The following is a 22,699-nucleotide window of genomic DNA, read 5'->3' on the forward strand; positions in this document are numbered from 1 at the left end:
TTGTGTTGGATAGTCAATGTATCATATCTACATATAGGCTATATAAAATCACGCTACGATCATTAGGAGCGAAGTAGCAATGAAAAATTCGGAAAAACGGGAAAATTATTCCTCCTTTGACAGCTTCGGTTGCTGACACTGCTTAAACGGTTAAAGTTAAGTAAAAATCATGTATGACGAAATTGTTCCCCTCTAAAAGTTCTAAAGAAAAGTCCGCGACAGCATATGTCTATCTTTTAAGGTCGAGTCAGTATAACCTTTTTTATGGTAATGAAATTTGTTCTAAAATAATAATGCATTATGTATAAAATTCTCGCGTCACAGTGTTTGTAACCGAACTTCTCCGAAATGGGTTGACCGATTTGTATGAAATTTTTTATGTATATTCGGTAGGTCTGAGAATAGGTTGTAAACTATTTTTTAAACCCCTAAGTGATAAGCGTGGCCCACCCTAAAAAATTTTTGTCTATTTTTGGGACAAAACTTTTTATTTTTATTTTTTTTTAAGAATTGGCATCAAAAAATACACATAACCCTAAATTTTCACCTTTCTACCACCAACCTCCATTTTTTAATCGTCTATATAATAAAAATCAATTGCTGTTCCTGTTAGTCTCGCTAAGACTCAAAAACGGCTTGATCGATTCGAAGAATTTTTTATATTACGGGGATGGTTTATAAATAAAAAAATAAGGAGAACTTAAAAGAACAGTTAAAAAATTCTAAAAATTTTGTATGGGAATCGCCAGTTCGAATTAATTTCAATAGTTGGCGTTTCTGACGGACCTGTCGTCTAACTGACGTGTCATACAAAACTAATTCTTCCGTGCAATTGTGAAAAGTATATTGCATTTCAAATCGTTCTTTGTTTTTTCGTAAAAAAAAAACGTCGTTTATTTTAAGAAAAGTCTTGGTTAAAGTGAATTTAATTACACATTGCGAAAGTTTCTTATTAATTTTGATCTGCCATTCTATTTACCTATATTCACTTTGTTGGTTTCGACAAAACCTCAAACTTTACCGTTATTCGAGGATTTAATTTGAAGTTTTAAATATTTTAAAATTCTCAAGACAAAATGTACAGATTTGACTGACTGTGAAAATAATTCTGTGTCGTTTTATGAAGTTTATTAAAATGCCGAGAAGACGACAACCTCACATAGGTCCACGAAGTCAATCAAATGTGCGACGAACTACCTCAGGTGCAAACCGCAATGATTTATTTCATGGGTAATTCGGATATGGAAGTTGATCAGCGTTGTGCTCATAATCAACATAATCAAACATTGAAGCGAGACATTGGGTGGTATGAATAAAACTGAGTAGAAACTAATATTCAAAGTACGAAGTACCTACTTCATTATTACTCTTATATACATGAGCATCTACTCTATGTACTGAGTACCTACTTGGAAACATTGTATCTCCCCGGACACACATTGAACATCTACCTACGCGTTTTGTGAGCATTTAATCTAAAAATGAGCACCGGTGGTGGCAAATGACTGAGCCGTCTGTAAAGCAGCTTAGAAAACGAGTAGGATCGTTGTAAGAGTGAATTTTGACTAAACATGGCGACTTTCATAAACGTGGAACGTCGTCAAAAGGTGCATTCAGTTTGAAAAACACATTAGGAGCAGGAATATCGAAAACTTTTCCGGTAATTAACTTTTATTTATGCATAAATTGTGCAGTGCATTTTTTAATAACACTGGCCATAGAGATTCCCATCTCAAGGTGTCTACCCCATACTAACTTATATTTTGGTGACTCGATTTTTGCTTTGATGGTTGAACACTGTCACTGTTGTCCTTTTTTGTTGTATCGAGATGCTACTTGAGCATCAACTGTTACCTACTGAAGTATTAGCATCATCTAGAAAAACTAGAAATATTTTGATTTGATATTCGAGTAGATACTTCGTATTTCGAGTATGAGCATCTACTGAGTTTTATTTATATCAACCATTGTCAAAAAATTGTTCGAACGTTGTTTCGACAGAACTTCCTTCGCACCAAAAGTATAATGAAACATATTCAGCATTTTCGAGTTGAGTCTTTTCTTCACACAATTTTGTGATGACCTAATCAACATTTACGATTAACACGTATACCACCTTGGATTGGTGCAGTGTAATACTAAAAATAACTGTATTGTATTTCCAAAATTATCTGCGAAAATCGAGTGAGCCGTTCCACCAATTTTTTGGGGGCAATAAATAAATATTCTTAACAATTTACTATGCTTACAATAACTTTAAAACGTCTGCAAGATCTCAAAGTATTCATTTTTGCAACTCTTGAGTTGTTCACTAAAATAAATTGACTGATCCATATATTTTTTTGAGTCACTGTAAAAGCAAATCTAAAAAATATGAATGCAATGATAAATTACGAAAATATACTGATGATATTTCCCACATTTTAGATAGGATTTATTCGGCAAAATCTTGAGATGACGTCTTCAAGTTTTTGGGCTTGATAAACAGATATATTTTGATTGAAAACCTAGCATGTCAAACAGTAACTTCAGAACCTTTGCAATATTTCAAAATTCAGTTTTGCAATTCTTGATTCAATCAATAAAATAAATTGACTCGGTGATTAATTTTTTTGAGACACCCCTATAAGCAAAACTAAAAAATTTGAATGGAATGATAAATCACAAGTATAGTCTCATCCTATTTTGGACATTTTAGATAGGATTCATTTGGTAAAATTTTGGGCTGGCGTCATCAATTTTTTGGAGGGGATAAGTAAATATATTTTGAATAAAAATTTATTATGCTTATCATATGTTTAAAACATCTGCAAGATTTCAAAGCATTCGGTTTTGCAGATTCAAAATTAAATTGTAGGTGAAACGAAGTTCAGGGGGTCAGCTAGTTAAGAATAATATGTTAACTCCGAAAAATATTAATTTCAAAAAACAGAGGCAATTGTTAGTAGACAGACAAAATAAACAAAAATGTTATTATGATAGAGCGTCTAGAAAATTAAGAGCTTTGAGAATTAATGAAAAAGTTTATATTAGAAAAAATGATATTTGGATTCCAGGCAGTGTAGTTAGAAAGTTTAATGATAGGTCATATCTTGTTAAAGAAGATGATACCAACCTAGTTATGCGTAGAAATAGATATTTTTTGAAACCACAATATTATATGAAAACTTCCTCTAGTTACATGTCAGATACGGATTCAAATGTAAGCAATGTAGAAAATAATGAGGATGATGTAACTGATATGTCAGAGAACGTAAATGTAACCGATTTAACTGATAAAAATGTAAAACCTGAATTTGTAAGTGAAAGTGACGAAGAAAGTGATAGTACAACTGTGACAGAAGAGGAGCCAAATGAGACAACAGACGAGGCAACGCCATCTTCTTCTCACACAAGAAGAACGATTTATGTTTCAAAGTTTGGCAGGAGAGTAAAGAAGCCAAAAAATGTTAATTAAATTTAGTTTATAATTTTTTTTTCTCGAAAGGGAAAGATGTCATATAGTGTATATAGGAATGGGGAATAAAGTAGTATTAACTGGGCACTGGTCGTGGCTGCACGCTCCTACACCTCCACGTAACACAGAACCCAAAAAAGGACAAAAAGAAGGCTAAAAAAAGCAACAATAAAGATGACAAAGAAATGCAAAAAAACCGATAATAAAATATGACAAAAAAAAGGGATAAAAAATTGCATGATATTTAACTTGTGGTGGCACAATAATAAGTTGGTAAGCGAAGAAAGATAAGCCGCTCTGTAGTCTAGTGGTCAGAGCACTCGCCCGGCAAGCGGTCTCGCAAGACTTTATCTTAAAACTGCCCGTCGACAACAGTAATTTGTTGCCTTGGGACGTCTATAAATTACAATTTCCCCAGATTTACTTGCAAATACCGTTTCAAAACACTTCGTTAATAAAGTTCTTGAAGAGTTTTGTTCTTGCTTGTCGATCTCGAAAGGGCAGCGATTGGGTTATCAGACGGATCTCCGGTGGCTGCAGTGTGGATGCAATTCATCATGAATGGCAAATACAAAAATTGGAATTTGCGAGGCGAATGGCAAATATTTACGTGCAGAGTAATAAATAGGATTTCGACGTGTCGGAGTGATGAATATTTTTATGTGTGGCTGGGGTGAGCCGGGACGTGAGAATAATGTTCCAGCCTGTTTAATCCTAGCCAAGTTAAATTCTATTATCGTATTGTAGGTACATTAGGAACAGTTTTTATGAACTTTTCGCACGACCTTTACCCTTTGCACCACTAAAGCACCAACTCGGAACAACAGTTGGTGCATTGCGCTAAATCTGTCCATAAACCCCGTTCCGAAATATCACAATGTTTTCCGCATAGACACTAAATAACTCGCCTTTACACACCAACTTCTGGCTGTGCTCGGCGTTTAATTACTAGTTTTATAACTAACTTATCCCCCTTCGCCCCTCCGGAACTACAACTTCCAAAGTTGGGGCACGAAACACCGGTCCCGCAGCCTTCTTTCCGCAAATCAGCCTCCACTCACTTCATAAAACAAACATTATTATTACTCTCCGAAAGCCGGCGCTAAACTTCGTAACAGATTCTTTTATCCGCGGATCCATCGGCCCGAACCGAATAACCCCCTGTCCGTGACGCGCCTAGCAATCTCCGCATTTCTCACGACGGCAGCGATCTCCCGTTATCCATGTGAGGCACGGCCCTATTAATATGCATGACGACTTGCCTATAACTTGCACCTCGACGTTCCTCCTGTCCGAGTTCCTCTGCCTGTTTTGGGCCTGGCACGTGTACGTTCCGGCGTCCTCGTTGCGCTGGGTCTGCTCGACGACGAGGGTGCCGTTGGCGTACACCCTCTGGCGACGGTTGACGGGCAGCAGCTGCCCGTCGCGCTCCCAGGTGATGGTCTCGATGGGGTAGCCGGCCACGGGGCACTTGACGATGAGGCTGCTGCCGGCCACGCCGGTGATCTTGGGCATCTCGCGGATGTAAGGTAACCCGTAGACGTTCACCCTAACAAAACATCCTTTTTAAAACCCTTGCAATAATCCTGTCATCCGTCTTTATCATCCCAGCCAAAACTTAGAAGAACTTCAAGCGGAGAACACAAAAGGCACTTCTTAATTTAATTAAGACTAACATTTCTGTCATGCCAGGATCCAGGAAATACACCACTCCCTCAACACCCAAACTTGGCCGCTTTGTAAAGCCAACTTCCGGAAAGTTCGCGACATGAATAAACGACATCATCGAAAAAATTCTTTCATAAAACTTCAAAACTTTCTAAAACTACAAAATCTTTCATTATCCCTTCCGAAACAAAAAACCATTAATGGTCCGTAACGATTAAAAATTACCTCGCGCTATGCGAAATCTTGCCGACGCTGTTGTGAGCCGTGCACGTGTACTCCCCACCATCCTCGGCTTTGATGTTGGTGACGTTCACGTGACTGATGACGTCGTCCTGGATGGTGACGTACTGGCCAACCAGGAAGCGCGGATGGTCTGGAAGGGGAAAACCGTCCAGAGTCCAGGTGAACTGGGGTGGGGGGTTGCCGGTGGCGACGCATTTTAGGGACACCATGGGGCCCGGCTGGAGGGTCTGCTCCGAGAACCAGTAGAGGAGCTCGGGACCGGCGTCGCCCATGTCCAGCTCGGCGATGGCCTGGGCTTGGTCCCAGTTGTTGCTGACCATGCACTGGTACATGCCGCGGTCTTCTTTGGCCAGCTGGCGGATGGTGAGGCGGGGGGGCTCGGCCATGAGCTCGACGCGGTGGTCGGGGGCCACGGGTTTTCCTGAATTAGGGAAACAGTTTCATGGAAAAAAGGGTTCTACGTTAGGGACGTTCAATATTTGCTATGCAATCTATCAAATGTGTAGACTATTAGCATCGTATTAACGTCAGTTTCACCGGAAATGACATCAACGTTTTTTTTTCTAACTCTAAAAGAGTAGGTACTATAAAAGATATAATTTTTTTCTCTTTTCAATGATATATGGCTTGGTATACCAGTATTCATCTAGAAGCTTTAAAACGCTTGTGAATTAAAAAAATATATAATACGGTAATGTTTCTCAATCAACGTTTGCTCTCCTTTTTGGTGTTCTGGCTTGTCACTTCTAGATTAAAATAAATAAAATATTGTAATGTCAAAAAATGAAAACCGAAAGATTCAGCAATATCAAAAAGTTAGATATGATTACGAAGATTATACGCGAAATAGAAGACAATCCAGAACATTATACGAAGACAGATTTCCAAACATTTAGAACAATCTCGGTCTTTTACGAAAAACGGCACACCGTAGTTGTCTTGGAGACGGTTAATGTGGATCCTCATATTTCCATTCCCTTTGCAAAGAATTTTAAAAACGGCCAAATATCATGATTACAAAATTCATTCACGTCAAGCTTTTAGTACCAGCTGATTTTGGAAGAAGATTGGCTTTTATTGCTTGACTAACTAATAAAACTCCTTTCAATAATAATGGAATTGTGAATCGACATAATTGCCATTACTGGGCTTCAGAAAATCCTCATTAGGTGAGAGAAACTAATGTTCAACACATTAGTTTTGTGTGGCAAAATCAATAGTCAAATTATCGGGCCTCGATTTTACGAAGGAGATCTAAATTCGTAAATATATTTGGACTTTGTTGTAGACGAACTTCCCGTGTTATGAAGATGTTTCACTCGTCGTGAGACAAAAAAATTATTTCCAGTAAGATGGTGCATCACTACATGACGCGCGAATAATAACAGATTATTTTTTTCATAAATGGATTTGGTGGCCTGTCAGATCTGCACATTTACAACAATTGGTCTGGTAGTTTAAAAAATTATTTGTCTGATAAAGATCGACACAGACGCGGAGAAATCACAGATGGCCGACAGATAGACGGAAACAAGGGACCTATGTTTTAGTATTCTAGGAGTCATAAAACGTCGAGAAAACATAGAAGTAGCCAGTCGCCCGATGAATTCGATTATAATACTTCCCTAGCTTATGCTTGGGAAGTAAAAATAAATAAAATCAAAGCAATTACTTTTATCGGAAATGTAAAGACTATAAATCTGTGTTTACTTGTTGATCAAATCGGTTCTTAGAAGTTCGTTTGTCTTCATTTAAATTTTTGACAATTCCTAAAGTAGATATATTTAAAATTAAATGATTATCCCGGCGCCTCAACCATTTTTACACCAACTTTTAAAATAATTGTTAGGATTGAAATAAAATTGTGTTGTCGAATCAGAAATTTTCTTAATTTTCGTAGAACCACGAGTTTATATAAAATTTTATGACGTGAATTACGAAAAAAATGTTTCTCAATTTTTCAATGTTTACTTTTTGATTTCCCGAGTTTTCGTGTTTTCAATTTTGGAATTTTCCAATTTCTGGATTTCTCAATTTTTAAATTTTTTAAATTTTGGATTTTGGATACCCTGATTTCTCGATTTTTTGGCATTTCGATTTTTCAATATTTATTTTTTGAATTTTTCGATGTTTCGATTTTTTGTTGTCACATCAATAAAAGTTTTTCGGTTTTTCTATTTTTTGCTTTTCGATTTGCCAATTTTTCGATTTTTCAGAATTCTTGATTTCCCAATTTTTCGTCATTTCATTTATGAAATTTTTGTATTTCGCGACTTTTCGATTTTTCGGCTTCTCGATTTTACAGTTTTTCGCTTTCGATTTTTCAATTTTTGATTTCCCAATTTTTCGTCATTTCGGTTTTGGAATTTTTCAATTTTCGATTTTCCAATTTTTCAATTTTTTTAATTTTGGATTTTCGTTTTCTTGATTTCTCGCCATTTTTGTTTCGATTTCTCAATGTTTATTTTTTTATTGTTCGGAATTTCGATTTTCTGATTTATCGGTTTTTCTACATTTCGGCTTTTCGAATTTCCAATTTTTCGATGTCTCGATTTTTCAATTTGTGACTTGCCAATTTTTGTCATTTCCAATATGTAATTTTTGGATTTCTAGATTTTTCGATTTTTCAGTTCTTCGATATTTCTATTTTCCAATTTTTGAAATTTTCAAATTTTTTATTTTTGATTTTTTTTTTATTTTAGGACTTTTCGATGTATCGATTCAACATTTCGGTTTTTCGATGTAGCTGCTAAGATAAAACTGATTTTGGCAAATCACATACCTTCCAAGAAAAGAGAGGGTGGGTGGGCGGGGCTAGTAGTTGCTAACATAAAACTGATTTCAGCTAATGAGACACCTTCTAAGGAAAGAGAGGAGGGTGGGTGGGCGGGGCTAATACCTGTTTTTTTTATGCGATTTTTAGATTTTTCAACTTCTTGGTTTTCGATTTTTCGGTTTTACAATTTTTCATTTTTTTCGATTTATCAATTTTTTTAATTTTAACTTTTCAAATTTTCAATTTTGGCCTATTTTGATTTCTCAATTTTTTGATTTTTTGACTTCTCGATTTGTCGATATTTTGATGTTTCAGTTTATCAATGTTCATTTTTTGTAATTTTTCGATTTTTCGACTTTTCGCTTTTCTCATTTTTTTATGTATCGATTTTTCAATTTTCGATTTCCCAATATTTCGTCCTTTCAGATTTGGAATTTTTCAATGCCTCGATTTTTCAAATATTAAATTTTGTAAATTTTGGATGTTGGCTTTCTTGATTTCTCGATTTTTTGGCGTTTCGATTTCTCAATTATTTTTTGATTTTTTCGATGTTTCGATTTTTTGTTTTTCTATATTTCGCTTTTCGATTTCCCAATTTTTCATCATTCCATATATAGAATTCTTGTCTTTCTCGATTTTTCGATTTTTCGGCTTTTCGATTTTCCAATTTTTCGGTTTCGAATTTTCAATTTTTGATTTCCCAATTTTTCGTCATTTCGGTTTTGCAATTTTTCAATTTCTCGATTTTCCAATTTTTCAATTTTTTAAATTTTGGATTTTCGTTTTCTTGATTTCTCGACATTTTTGTTCCGATTTCTCAATGTTTATTTTTTTATTGTTCGGTATTTCGATTTTTCGATGTCTCGATTTTTCAATTTGTGATTTCGCAATTTTTGTCATTTCAGTTATGTAATTTTTGGATTTCTTCATTTTTCGATTTCAGTTCTTCGATATTTCTATTTTCTAATTTTTGAAATTTTCAAATTTTTGATTTTTGATTTTTTTTTGATTTTACGACTTTTTGATGTATCGATTCAACATTTCGGTTTTTCGATGTAGCTGCTAAGATAAGACTGATTTTGGCAAATGACATACCTTCTAAGAAAACAGAGGGTGGGTGGGCGGGGCTAGTAGTTTCTAAGATAAAACTGATTTTAGCTAATGATATACCTTCTAAGGAAAGAGAGGAGGGTGGGTGGGCGGGGCTAGTACCTGCTTTTTTGAAGCGATTTTTTGATTTTTCAACTTCTTGGTTTTCGATTTTTCGGTTTTAAAATTTTTCTTTTTTTTCGATTCATCAATTTTTTTAATTTTAACGTAACAAATTTCTAATTTTGGCCTATTTTGATTTCCCAATTTTTCGATTTTTTCACTTCTCGATTTGACGATATTTTGATGTTTCAGTTTATCAATGTTTATTTTTTGAATTTTTCGATTTTTCGACTTTTCGACTTTCCAATTTTTGTATGTTTCGATTTTTCAATTTTTGATTTCCCAGTTTTTCGTCTTTTCAATTTCGGAATTTTTCAATTGCTCGATTTTTCAATTTTTAAATTTTGGATTTTGGATTTCTTGATTTTTCGATTTTTTGGCGTTGCGATTTTTCAATGTTTATTTTTTGAATTTTTCGATGTTTCGATTTTTTGTTTTTTGGTTTTTCTATATTTCGATTTTCAATTTTTTTATGTTTCCCTTTTTCAATTTTTGATTTCCCAATTTTTCGTCTTTTGAGTATTGGAATTTTTCAATTCCCCGATTTTTCAATTTTTAAATTTTAGATTTTGGATTACTTGATTTCTCGATTTTTTGGCGTTTCGATTTTTCAATGTTTATTTTTTTAATTTTTCGATGTTTCGATCTTTTGTTTTTCGGTTTTTCTATATTTCGCTTTTTGATTTTTTAATTTTTCGATTTTCAACAATTCTTGATTTCCCAATTTTTCGTCATTTCATTTATGGAATTTTTGTATTTCTCGAGTTTTCGATTTTTCGGCTTCCCGATTTTCCAATTTTCCGGTTTAGATTTTCCAATTTTTCAATTTTTAAAATTTTTGATTTTCCTTTTGTTGATTTCTCGACATTTTTATATTTCGATTTCTCAATGTTTATTGTTTGTATTGTTCGGTGTTTTGATTTTTTGATTTCTCGGTTTTTCTATATTTCGGTTTTTCGAATTTCTAATTTTTCGATGTCTCGATTTTTCAATTTGTGATTTTCCAATTTTTGTAATTTTCAAATTTTTGATTTTACTTTTATTTGATTTTAGGATCGATGTAGCTGCTAAGATAAAACTAATTTTGGCAAAGGACATACCTTCTAAGAAAACAGAGGATGGGTGAGCGGGGCTAGTACCTGCTAAGATAAGGTTAATTTTGACAAATGGCGTATCCTCTACGAAATTTAATTAAATTTTTATAAGAAAAAACACTAGAGGCCCCAACGCACTTTCAAATTCTGTCCAAATAGGAATACCTAGAACCTTAAGATTGTTTTAAATTTTTCAAAAAAAAACGGCGTCTCAAAATTAACTCAAAAACGGGTCAGGTCAGAATTTTCCAAAAACTGAACACCAAAGTCCCCCAAAATTGTTTTAAATAATTTACAATGAAAAACCCCACAGGCTCGCAAAATAATACGCCATGGGTACCTAAAATTAACCACGAACATTTTAAACGTAGGATTTTGACAACTTTGACAATTTTTGATACGTCAAACATATTTTACTCGATTTTACCTACGCTTTATATCGGATATATTTCAAACACTCGTGAAAGTAAAGTTTTTGTGGAATAGTTACTTACACTTGGTCACTTCAGTGTGAAAAACTATTCATTTTATTACAAATACGCGTTTACTTTGCTATTTCATTCAAATACAAGGCTCGAAGTAAATATTTTTAAAATTACAGCTATCCCTCCCTGATATTAGTTTTCGCTGCGTAAAGTTAATTAATTTTAAAATCCGCCTCCACTCAAAAAACACGTCTACAAACAAGTCAAAGCAAGCCATCACGAGGCAATTCACCTCTTCGCCCGTTTGCAAACGTCAGATCCTCATCCCTTCATAATTTCATTACATCAAATTTCCACTAACCCTTGTGCCATCAAATGTCTTGCAACATTTGATGTACTCTGGCGTTGCGGTTGTTACTTATTTTTCAGTAAAACCTAGTTAGCGTAGGCAGAAACACTGCCTCCCGACATACTTACCGTTGTGCAACCAGGTGACTTGGGACACCGGGTATCCGTTGACGATGCACTGGAAGCTCGCTTCCTTCCCCACGTCCACCACCTGGACTTGGGGTTGAACGTGTGCCGACAGCGGCGCCGTTATCTCCAGGGTCACCCTAACGCTCTCCTCTCCAGCCGAGTTGTTCGCGAAGCAAACGTACACCCCGCGGTCCTCCAGACGCACCTGCAACAAGGATTCACATAAACAACACCTTAGTATACGGTTTCTAATAAAGCCCGATTCTCACCGCTGCGTGACTAATGGCGCCAATTTTCACGCACGGGGAACGGATGGCGTGAAGGCATCCGGCAGGGATGAGTGCAGACGTAAATTTTGCTTAGTTGAATAAGGCGAAACGAGGCGGTGGACGAGAGGTGCGAAAATACCGCAAAAATGATTTTACTTAAGAGAGGTTGAAAGAGGGAGGATGTGCCGATGAAATGACAAATTCTCAAACGTACAGTAAAAGATGTTTTTAAATTTAAGGGGACTCGCTAGACGAGGTATAACATTTTTTTGTTTTTTTGTATGAAAAAATGATATTAATATAGATGTATCATACATCAAACTGCAGCTTTTTTCATATTCTAGAGCGCAGAGACCAGTTCAATCAATTAAAAAAATATGACTGAGAAATATCATAGAATCGCTTGAAAATTCGCACATGGATAAAACATCACTTTTTTTAGTGGCACAATTTGTTTAAATAATAAAGTGTTTATTAAAATCAAAATATACCACAAATTAAAGCAAAATACGTGGAATAATTTTAACAGGAATATCAGAGGAAAATTACTGATCTATTGCTTAGCAGAGTTTTTAACAAAAACTAACAATTATTGAAAAAAATGGGTATCAATTCGACAGAATTTGAGCAGTTAGTTCAGTACTTTGCCGATAGGAGCGCCACTAAAATTTACGGAAGCGACTTTCCAGGTAAAACCCTTATCGCCTGCTCTACCATAAGCTGATTGTTAGAGTTCTCGGCTGATTTTTCTAATTTATGGCAAGGAAATCAGTTTTATAACAAGCCGCCAGGACCGGCCGTAGTAATCTATTGTTAAGGAAATTAACTTTTACGCAATGAGGTACTATCATAAAATCGAATTAAAACTGGGAAACTATAATATTTTTACTCCACTCAGGATCCTGAATTCAATACACATGATTACTAAAAATTCATTGTAATATTATTGTTAATATATATTTTGCTTTGTTAATTAATAAAACTAATAAACATATTTATAATAATAATAAAAAATATATAAAATACAGCTTTTGTTTAACACGTATAAGTTTCTAAGTGTATCTACTACTTATCCCAGAAAGGAGGTGTTTTAAAAAAGCCCTACGCCCAGTAACTTCTCCCTTCATTGTTTACTCGAAAAAAGTGCTCGTATATGTTTTCATTTGCCGAGAGATCATTTTCAAAATATAATTATAATAAAAATATGCAAGTCTTGGTGATGAAAAATGTACTCCTAATAAATTATTAAAGTACATAAAAAAATAGAAACAAATTTTATTTATTTAAAAAAAATCTCTCGCAAAGGCAGGTTCCTCTTTCTTCTTAAATCAATTATTTCGGGCAATAATGCGCCAAAGTAAAATCTGCCAAGTTTATCTGCCATCTTTTTACATATTTCTTCGTTTTTTTCTATATCAATTCTTTTGGGTGTCCACACAACAAAATAAACTTGTGAAATACCCGAAACAAGCATTTGTCCCTGGACTTGAAAGTAGTAATCATGATTTTTTTTTAGTTTCAATTCTCTGTCTGTCAATATACAAAATTTGTTTTTTTTTTTCTAACCGCTTCTTCGGGAGACAAATCTTGCGATTTTGAAGGGCATTTAATTTCGACTAATGCACTCCTATCCTCTAGAACCCTGTCTGGACTAGCAGCCAAGTAAGGAAATTGGTTTGAAATAAAGACACACCGTTCAGTTTTTATATTTTTATTTATTTCAAAACACTTGACAGCTTTTTCCTCACTTTGCTGTCCATAGTATGTATGACTATTACCTCTAAATGTACTGTACAACAGAGACTCCACAGTTTTAGCTATTGCTGTAGTCGGTCTAAGTTTGTAAATACGTCCAAAATTTGAAGCCGTAACACTAATTTCTCTTTCTTTTGCCCAAATGTGCCGGTTGCCTAATGTCTATTTCAATTTGGTCTAAATTCAAAGATAATTATCTCAAAAAAACGTCTTTGGCAGTCACAAATGTTTTTACATCCATTTAAATTTATCATAAGCATCGTAAATTTTTGATTAAAATATATTTGCTCATCCCTCCTAAAAAATGGATGACGCCACCCCAAAATTTTGCTAAATAAATCCTATCTAAATTGTATAAAGTATTATGAGTCTCTTCTTGTGATTTATCATTCCATTCATATTTTTTGGATTCGGATATACAGGGTGACTCAAAAAATTTAATGAATGCGCAAATTTATTTTATTGATTTAATCAGGAACTACAAAACCGAATGCTTTGAAATCTAATGTGAAAAAAACATAATAGGCATGCAGTCGTCACGTTTCCGATAGCGAGGGAAGTACTGTCTAAACTCTTTAGACCAATTTTTTTGATTTTCCCATTTCTCCATTTCTCAATTTTTCAATGTTTCAGTTTTGGATTTTTTCACTGTTTCGATTCTTTAATTTTCCTTCCATTTATAGGTTTTTCAATATTTCAGCTTTGGAATTTTGCAATATTTCGTTTCTTCAATTTTTCAAATTTTTGATATTGTGTTTTCTCGGTTTTTAAATTTTTCGATATTTTAATTTTTCAGTTTTTAAAGTTTTAGGTTTTTAGATTTCTCACTATCTCGACTTTTCGATTTTTCAGTTCCATGATTTTTCAATTTGTCGAATTTTTAAATTTTAGATTTTTTGATTTCTTTGATTTATTGAGTTCTCGATCATTCGATTTTCTGAGTTTTCAGGCTTGGATTTTTTTTGTTGTTCAATTCTTGGATTTTTAAAATTTTTGTTTTTTAAAGTTTCCTATTTATCAACTTACTGGGATTTCAATGTTTTGATTTTTTTATTGTTCAATTTCTCGATTTTTTGAATTTTTAGTTTTTGATACGATTTTTCAGTTTTTCGATTTATTAACTTTACGGTACTTCAGTTTTGCCCGATTTCGATTTCTCAATTTTTCGATATATTACTGTTGGGTTTTTTCAATTTATCGATTCTTCGATTTCTCGATTCTTCATATTTTCGGTTTCTCGAATTTCTTCATTTTCCGATTTCTCAATTTTCCGATGTTTGAGTGTTACGATTTTTTATTATTTTTTTTTCAATTTTCAATTTTTGACGTTTGTAAATTTTTCGATTTCTCAATTTTTCGATTAACTGATTTTTCCATTTCTCTATTTCTCCATTTTTCAATTCTTTCTTCAATTGTGATTTTTCAATTTTTCCATTTCTGAATTTTTCAATGTTTCAGTTTTGGATTTTTTCACTTTTTCGATTTTTTCCTTCCATTTTTCAGTTTTTCAGTATTTCAGTTCTGGGATTTTGCAATGTTTCGGTTCTTCAATTTTTCCATTTTTTGATGTTTCGATTTCTCGGTTTTTCAACTTTTCGATAGGTATTTTAATTTTTCAATTTTTAAGTCCTACATTTTCCATTAATTTTTCTGTTTTTCTTGATGTTTTGATATCTCGATTATTCGATTTTTCAAGTTCTCGGTTTAGATTTTTTGGTTTTCCAATTCTTCGATTTTTGAATTGTTTAATTTTTAGATTGTTCAATTTCTCGATTTTTAGATTTTTCCATTTTTCTGTTTACCGATTTTTTTTCATTAAAAATGTTTCAATTTTTCAATTATTAACTTTTCGATTTTTCATTTTTGGTTTAATTTGATTTCTTAACTTTTTGATTTTTTGACTCCTCTACTGTTGATGTTTTGATTTCTCGATGTTTCAGTTTTTGAACATTCCGATGTTTCGATTTTTCGACTTTTTGCCTTTTCGAATGTTCAATTTTTTGATTTTTGAATTTTAGATTTCTGTTTTTTTTTTTATTTTTTGGTGTTTCGGTTTCCCAATTCTTCAATTTTTCGATATTTTAATTTTTCAATTTTTCGAATTTTTAAATTTTGGATTTTTCTTTTTTTATTTTTCAATTTTTGGATTTTTTAAAATTTTACATTTTTCGATTTTACTATTTTTTAATGCTTGGATTTCTCAATTTTTCAAGTTTTCAAGACTCAATTTTTCAGGATTTGAATATTGAGAACTTTTCAATTTCTGGATTTTCAATTTTTTGATTGTTCAATTTCTCGATTTTTTGAATTTTTAGTTTTTGATACGATTTTTTTTTTCAAAAATTTTCAGTTTTTCAATTTATTAACTTTACGGTACTTCAGTTTTGCCCGATTTCGATTTCTCAATTTTTCGACATATTACTGTTGGGTTTTTTCAATTTATCGATTCTTCGATTTCTCGATTCTTCATATTTTCGGTTTCTCGAATTTCTTCATTTTCCGATTTCTCAATTTTCCGATGTTTGAGTGTTACGATTTTGAATTTTTTTTATTTTTCAATTTTCAATTTTTGACGTTTCTAAATTTTTCGATTAACTGATTTTTTGATTTTCCCATTTCTCTTTTTCTCGATTTTTCAATTCTTCAATTGTGATTTTTCAATTTTTCCATTTCTGAATTTTTCAATGTTTCAGGTTTGGATTTTTTCACTTTTCCGATTCTTCAATTTTCTTTCCATTTTTCAGTTGTTCAAGATTTCAGTTTTGAATTTTTTCACTTTTTCGATTTTTCAATTTTCCTTCCATTTTTCAGTTTTTCACTATTTCAGTTCTGGAATTTTGCAATGTTTCGGTTCTTCAATTTTTCCATTTTTTGATGTTTTGATTTCTCGGTTTTTCAATTTTTCGATAGGTATTTTAATTTTTCAATTTTTAACTCCTACATTTTCGTATAATTTACAGATAAACTTCGCCCCCTTGGTTCACGACCAATAAAGAAAATCATCAGAATTGAGACAGGGTGGGTGGGCGGGGATTATATTTTTCCTTCTTTGTTTATATACATTGTCGTCTTTCCAAAGCAAGAAACTTAAAACATGTTTAAAATGGTAAATTCTTGTAGACAAATATGGATCTTACAATTAAGCCCGTCCCTCGATCTGACAACGATTGAAAAATTCATCACAATTGAGAATTGAGATAGAGTGGGGCCTAATCTTTGGCTTATTTTTTTTTTGTTAATATAAATAGTATTCTTTGAATAACACGATACTCAAAACATGTTTTTAATTTCTCGTACAGAAACAAGGACTTTTTAGTTAAACCCTGCCTTCTCGGCTCACGACGAATAAAAAAAATCATCAGAATAGGGATAGGGCGGGTGGGCGGGGTTTATATTTTGCCTTTTTTTCTCCTTATTTACATAGCCATCTTTTGATAACAAGAAATTTAAAACATGGTTAAAATGGTAAATTTCTGCAAGGAAATATGGGGCGGAGCCTCAATGCAAAATTGACATTTCCTTATACAAATTTTCCATTTTAAACATGTTTCATGTAGTGAAAAGAAGTCTACACATATTAAAACAAAAAAAGCAAAATGTAAGCCCGCCCACCCGCCCTGTCTCGATTGTAATGATTTTTTTTATTCGCCGTGAAACAAAGGGGCGGAGACAAACTGCAAAATATCTTTTCCTTACAAGAAATTAAAAACATGTTTTTGAGTATCGTGTTGTTCAAAGAATACTATGTATATAAAGAAAAAAATAAAAAATATAATTCGCCGAGAACCAATGGGGGGGCGGAGCTTAACTGCAAAATACTTATTTCTTTACAAGAAATTAAAAATATGTTTTTCAGTATTGTGTTGTTCAAAAAATACCATGTATATTAAGAAAAAAACGCAAAATATAAACCCCGCCCACCCACCCCATCTAAATTGTGACGATTTCTTTTATTCTTAGAAACTCTAAACACGTTTAAAAGCTCCGCACCCTTGGTTCACAGCGAATAAAAAAGATCATTACAATTGAGACAGGGTGGGTGGGCGGGGCTTATATTTTGCCGTTTTTCGTAATATATGTTGTCGTCTTTTCGGAACATGAAACTTAAAACATGTTTAAAATGGTAAATTCTTGTAGACAAATATGGATTTTGCAATTAAGCCCCGCCCCTCGATCTGACAACGAATGAAAAATTTATCACAGTTGAAAATTGAGATCGAGCTTTATTCTTACTTCCCGAGCGTAAGCAAAGGAAGTATTGTAATCGAGTCCGTCGGCCGACTCTCTACTTTTACGTTTTCTCGATCTTTCATGACCCCTAGAAGACGAAGAAATAGGTCTCCCATTTCCGTCTGTCTGTCCGTCTGTCCGTCCGTCTGTCCGTCTGTTGTCCCGGATTTTTATTAGACAGATAATCTCCGAAAGTACTTGACCGATTGTTGTGAAATTTTGTACTTATATTAAGAATATCATGTAGATGGTAAAACGCTAACCAAAATTTGTCTAATCATCCCCACCACTAATGCGATGACGTCACTTCAAAATTGTACATAGTAAATGGGTTTTCAATTGTATAAAATAACATAGTCCTACACATGTAGTTTACAACTCTGAATCGACTTTTCACCCGAAACGTCCAGATTTTTGGAAAAAAAATCAAAATTACAAAACAACATTTTGAAATTTATTTTTAATCTGCTAACCAGAATGCTTTGAAATGTTGCAGATGTTTTAAGGCTATAAAGAGCATCATAAATCTTTAGTCAAAAAATATTTGCTTATCCCCTCCAAAAACTTGATGACGTCAGCTCAAAAGTTTGTGGAATAAATCATATCTAAGATGTACAAAATATGATGAGTCTGTACTTGTGATCTATCACTCCATTCATATTTTTTGGATTTGCATATACAGGGTGACTCAAAAAAATTAATGAATGCGTAAATATATTTTATTGATTTAATCAGGAACTACAAAACCGAATGCTCTGAAATCTTGCAGATGTTTTAAGGTCATAAAGAGCATAATAAATGTTTAGTCAAAATATATTTGCTTATCCCCTCCAAAAACTTGATGACGTCAGCTCGAAAGTTTGCCGAATAAATCATATCTAAAATGTACAAAATATGATGAGTCTATACTTGTCATTTATCACTCCATTCATATTTTTTGGTTTGCATATACAGAGTGACTCAAAAAAATTAATGAATGCGTAAATATATTTTATTGATTTAATCAGGAACTACAAAACGGAATGCTCTGACATCTTGCAGATGTTTTAAGGTTATAAAGAGCATAATAAATGTTTAGTCAAAATATATTTGCTTATCCCCTCCAAAAACTTGATGACGTCAGCTTGAAAATTTGCCGAATAAATCATATCTAAAATGTACAAAATATGATCAGTCTGTACTTGTAATCTATCACTCCATTCATATTTTTTGGATTTGCATATACAGGGTGATTCAAGAAAATAAATTAAAGCGTAAATTTATTTTACTGATTTACTCAGGAACTACAAAACCGAATGCTTCGAAATCTTGAAGATATTTTAAAATTATCATAAGCATAGTAAATTTTTGATCAAAATGTATTTGGTCGTCCCCCCTAAAAAATTTATGACGTCACCACAAAATTTTGCTGAATAAATCCTATCTAAAATGTACAAAATGTGGTGAGTCTCTTCTTGTGATTTATCATTCCATTCAAATTTTTTCGATTTGCATATACAGGGTGACTCAAAAAAATTAATGAATGCGTAAATTTATTTTATTGATTTAATCAGGAACTACAAAACCGAATGCTTTGAAATCTTGCAGATGTTTTAAGGTTATAAAGAGCATAATAAATTTTTAGTCAAAATATATTTGGTTATCTTCTACAAAAAACTGATGACGTCAGCTCAAAAGTTTGCCGAATAAATCGTATCTAAAATGTACAAAATATGATGAGTCTGTACTTGTGATTTATCATTCCATTCATATTTTTGGATTTGCATATGCAGGGTGAGTCAAAAAAATTAATGAAGGCGTGAATTTATTTTATCGATTTAATTAGGAATTACAAAACCGAATGCTTTGAAATCTTGGGAATATTTTAAAGTTATTATAAGCATGGTAAACTTTTGTTCAAAATGTAATTGTTCATCCCTCCTAAAAAAATTGATGACGTCACCTTTAAATTTTGCTGAATAAATCCTATCTAAAATGCAAAAAATATGATGAGTTTGTACTTGTGATTTTTTAGATTTTCTTAAGAGGTGGTTCAAAAAAATTAATGAAGTCAATTTATTTTATTGATTAAATTAAAGGCAACACTTATTATTAGTATTACACCCCAACCAACCCAATTTGGTAGACACAAAATTTGTTAAAGGAAAAACTCGGTTGAAACATAAGGGTAGCACGCTTATTTACATCGACTTTAACATTACAGACCTGCATTTGTTTTATGCGATCACTTGGTTCCGCGAATGTGAAATAGACATGTTTATAATCAACCAATTGTGAATTTCACCGTCAAGAATTAAAATAAAACCCAATGTTTTATATAATAAGCGGAAGTCGAAGCAATAAAACCGATGGTCGTTTTGTTTACAGTTTCTCTGTTTGACTCTCACGTATGCTGTTACGCCTGTCATCTTAAATTAAGAATGTTTATACATAAACGATTTTCAGTTGCCGGATACGTGAGTAAATTGTTTCGTTATTTTATTGATTTTAAAAAATCAATATTCAAAACGATCCAATTCATTTTCCCGAAAATTTGGGAATACAATAATTTTATTCTTAGTATTACACTACATCTATCCCAACTGATATACGTGTCCTTGCAAAAATGTTGACGTCGTCGCAATTTTTTTTAAATTCCCACTACAAAAATGTAATGAGAAAAAAACACAATAGCCAAGCAGTCGTCAAGTTTCCGACAGCGAGGGAAGTACTGTCTAAACTCTTTAGACCAATTTTTTTCTTAATATACTTAGTATTCTTTGAACACGATACTCAAAAACATGTTTTTAATTTCTCGTAGAGAAATAAGGATTTTGCAGTTAAGCTCCGCCCCCTTGGCTCATGACGGATAAAAAAATCATCACAATTGAGATGGGGTGGGTGGGCGGGGTACATTTTGGTATTTTTTTTTCTTGACATGTGTAGACTTATTTCGACAACAAAAACATAAAATATGACAATTTTCAGCTCTAAAAGCAACATCTGCAAATGCCGCAACTTCTCATTAAAACGGTATTAATTTTTGTATGTTGTCGCCGCAGGAAAATCGTTTATGAGCACATTTTCCCGTTTAACACCCAGAAATGATGCGAGATTCCACAAAAGTCGCCCCCGGCCGCAGCCGAAAACAATAACCGCCTGCCCTATTGAATTAAAGCAAATAAATTAGTGTTTAAAAATTCAATATACACACAGCAACTACAATTGAGTACATAACAGAGTCAATAGTTCATCAAATTCGCTCTTTTTCATATAAATTACAATAGAAATTCGCTGCGGTGATCATCAAACAATATAAAACTCCGTTCGGCTGAAAATTTAATACGCGTTTGCCATAATTGCAATCCACATGTAGCGCATCCTTTGTGCGTAAATGAACGGAATTTAATAAATCAGCGACAGTTTTATACCGCTACTGAACCAAGTGCATACTTCTCTTTCTCTTCGACAAAAGGAGACGACCGAAAATGGCTCTTTTAGCATAAATCGATCCCGGCGAGTCTTAACACCGTCGACGTGGAGATAATCACGAGCCGTAAATTCCAATCCAAATGAATGGCATCGGATCCCCGTAAAGAGGAATTAAAAATGTCTGGTCGCGTCTTGATTCGCGCCTGGAGCGGAAATTGAATTAATCGCGATGCAGTAAGGTGCACGTCAACCTGCGAGACGAAATGCATTTCATTGAATTACTCGTACATTTAGGACGTTTTGTAATTTAGCAATGCAAATGTCTGGTCGGAGAGTTCATCTGCATACACAACATCAAATTGCTTTTCATTTTGGTGGAGTTGAAACTGCGAGGCAACATTTACTTGCCGGCTCTTTTGTGATTGTTCGGAGTCGGGAGAAGTTCGGCTATAATCTCGTTCTTATGTTGCACATTTCCTAACGAGAGCTATATTTGCTTTTACGAGCCGATGATAAAGGCGTGTTTGATGATTAGAGAGATGGTGCGAAGATGTCGGACTAGTTTTACACTCGGAGGGCTTCGAGATTATAGGATCTGGAGAGGTTTTGTTCGCGATAATTACAGAAGGTGTTAATTAATTTCGCGATTAAAGATTTTCGAATAGGTGAATGGCTTAAGGAAACAACGGGAAACAGGTGTCAAATTACAGCGAATGCTTTTACTAAGTACTTCCAAACGCTTATTAATAAGAACGTTACTATACGCCCTCTCCAGGTCCATGGAGAGTTACAAAAAAAAAAATGAAAATGCTTAAAATTTGATGCAAAGTAACAACGTGGATGATCTAACTAAAATTATACTTATTTTGTTGTATGTACAATCGCACGCAAATGTTTTGAGCCTATGGGCGGATCGTTTTTGCTTGCCCTCACCGAAGAAGGCGGTCCAAATCCTCCAAGGGCAGAATTTCTAGGTAGGCTCAAACTACAACGAAATTCACATTTTACCCTATAAAATTTTATTGACAATAACGGGACGGACAGTAGTTACATATACATTTGGTAAGAAATATTTATGGCTTACACCAGTTCTCTCGAATTTGTCGGAGAAGATTTAGCAGGTAGTTGTTCCCATAAAATAATGGTCACTTTCGTTCGTGAGGAACGATGGTCCGGACATGAATTATTTTGCTTTCTAACATCTTTCGAGCAATTGTTCCGTATAAAAAATTTCATCACTTTTTCAAATAAAATACTCTTAAAAAAAACGATATTGTCGTTGAGTGACATGTAACTGGCATAATAATAAAAACGTGCCATTTTTATTAACTAATATTTTTTTCATAAATGTCGCAAAATTATTAAATTTGTCTAATCATCCCCACCAATAATGTGATGACGTCACTTCAAATTTATGCATAGTAAATGGGTTTTAAATTGTATACAGTAACATAGTCCTACACATGTAGTTTATGACTCCGTGTTGAGTTTTTATCCGAAACGTCCAGATTTTTGGAAAAAAAATCAAAAGTATAAAACAGTATTTTGCAATTTAATTTTGAATTTGCAAAATCGAATACTTTGAAATCTTGCAGATGTTTTAAAATCATGATAAACATGATACATTTTTAATTAAAATATATTTGCTTATCCCCTCTAAAAAATTTATGACGTCACCTCAA

At 33.4% G+C, this 22,699-nt stretch overlaps 1 protein-coding gene across 5 annotated transcripts in view; it reads right to left on the minus strand.

The window, feature by feature from the left end:
• Window positions 1–22,699, minus strand: part of LOC135126174 (cell adhesion molecule Dscam1) — a 139,749-nt gene that overhangs the window by 27,721 nt on the left and 89,329 nt on the right. For all 5 annotated transcript variants that reach the window (XM_064052018.1, XM_064052019.1, XM_064052016.1 and 2 more), the window contains exons 6-8: window positions 11,353–11,557; window positions 5,351–5,789; window positions 4,720–5,006 (exon numbers count right to left, since the gene is read on the minus strand). In XM_064052018.1, the coding sequence (XP_063908088.1) occupies window positions 4,720–5,006; window positions 5,351–5,789; window positions 11,353–11,557 (931 nt within the window). The remainder of the gene's footprint in view (window positions 1–4,719; window positions 5,007–5,350; window positions 5,790–11,352; window positions 11,558–22,699) is intronic.

Source organism: Zophobas morio, unplaced genomic scaffold, assembly GCF_036711695.1.
Source record: "Zophobas morio isolate AGI-343-1 ecotype UQ-CSIRO unplaced genomic scaffold, CSIRO_AGI_Zmor_V1 ptg000010l, whole genome shotgun sequence".
Lineage (NCBI taxonomy): Eukaryota > Metazoa > Arthropoda > Insecta > Coleoptera > Tenebrionidae > Zophobas > Zophobas morio.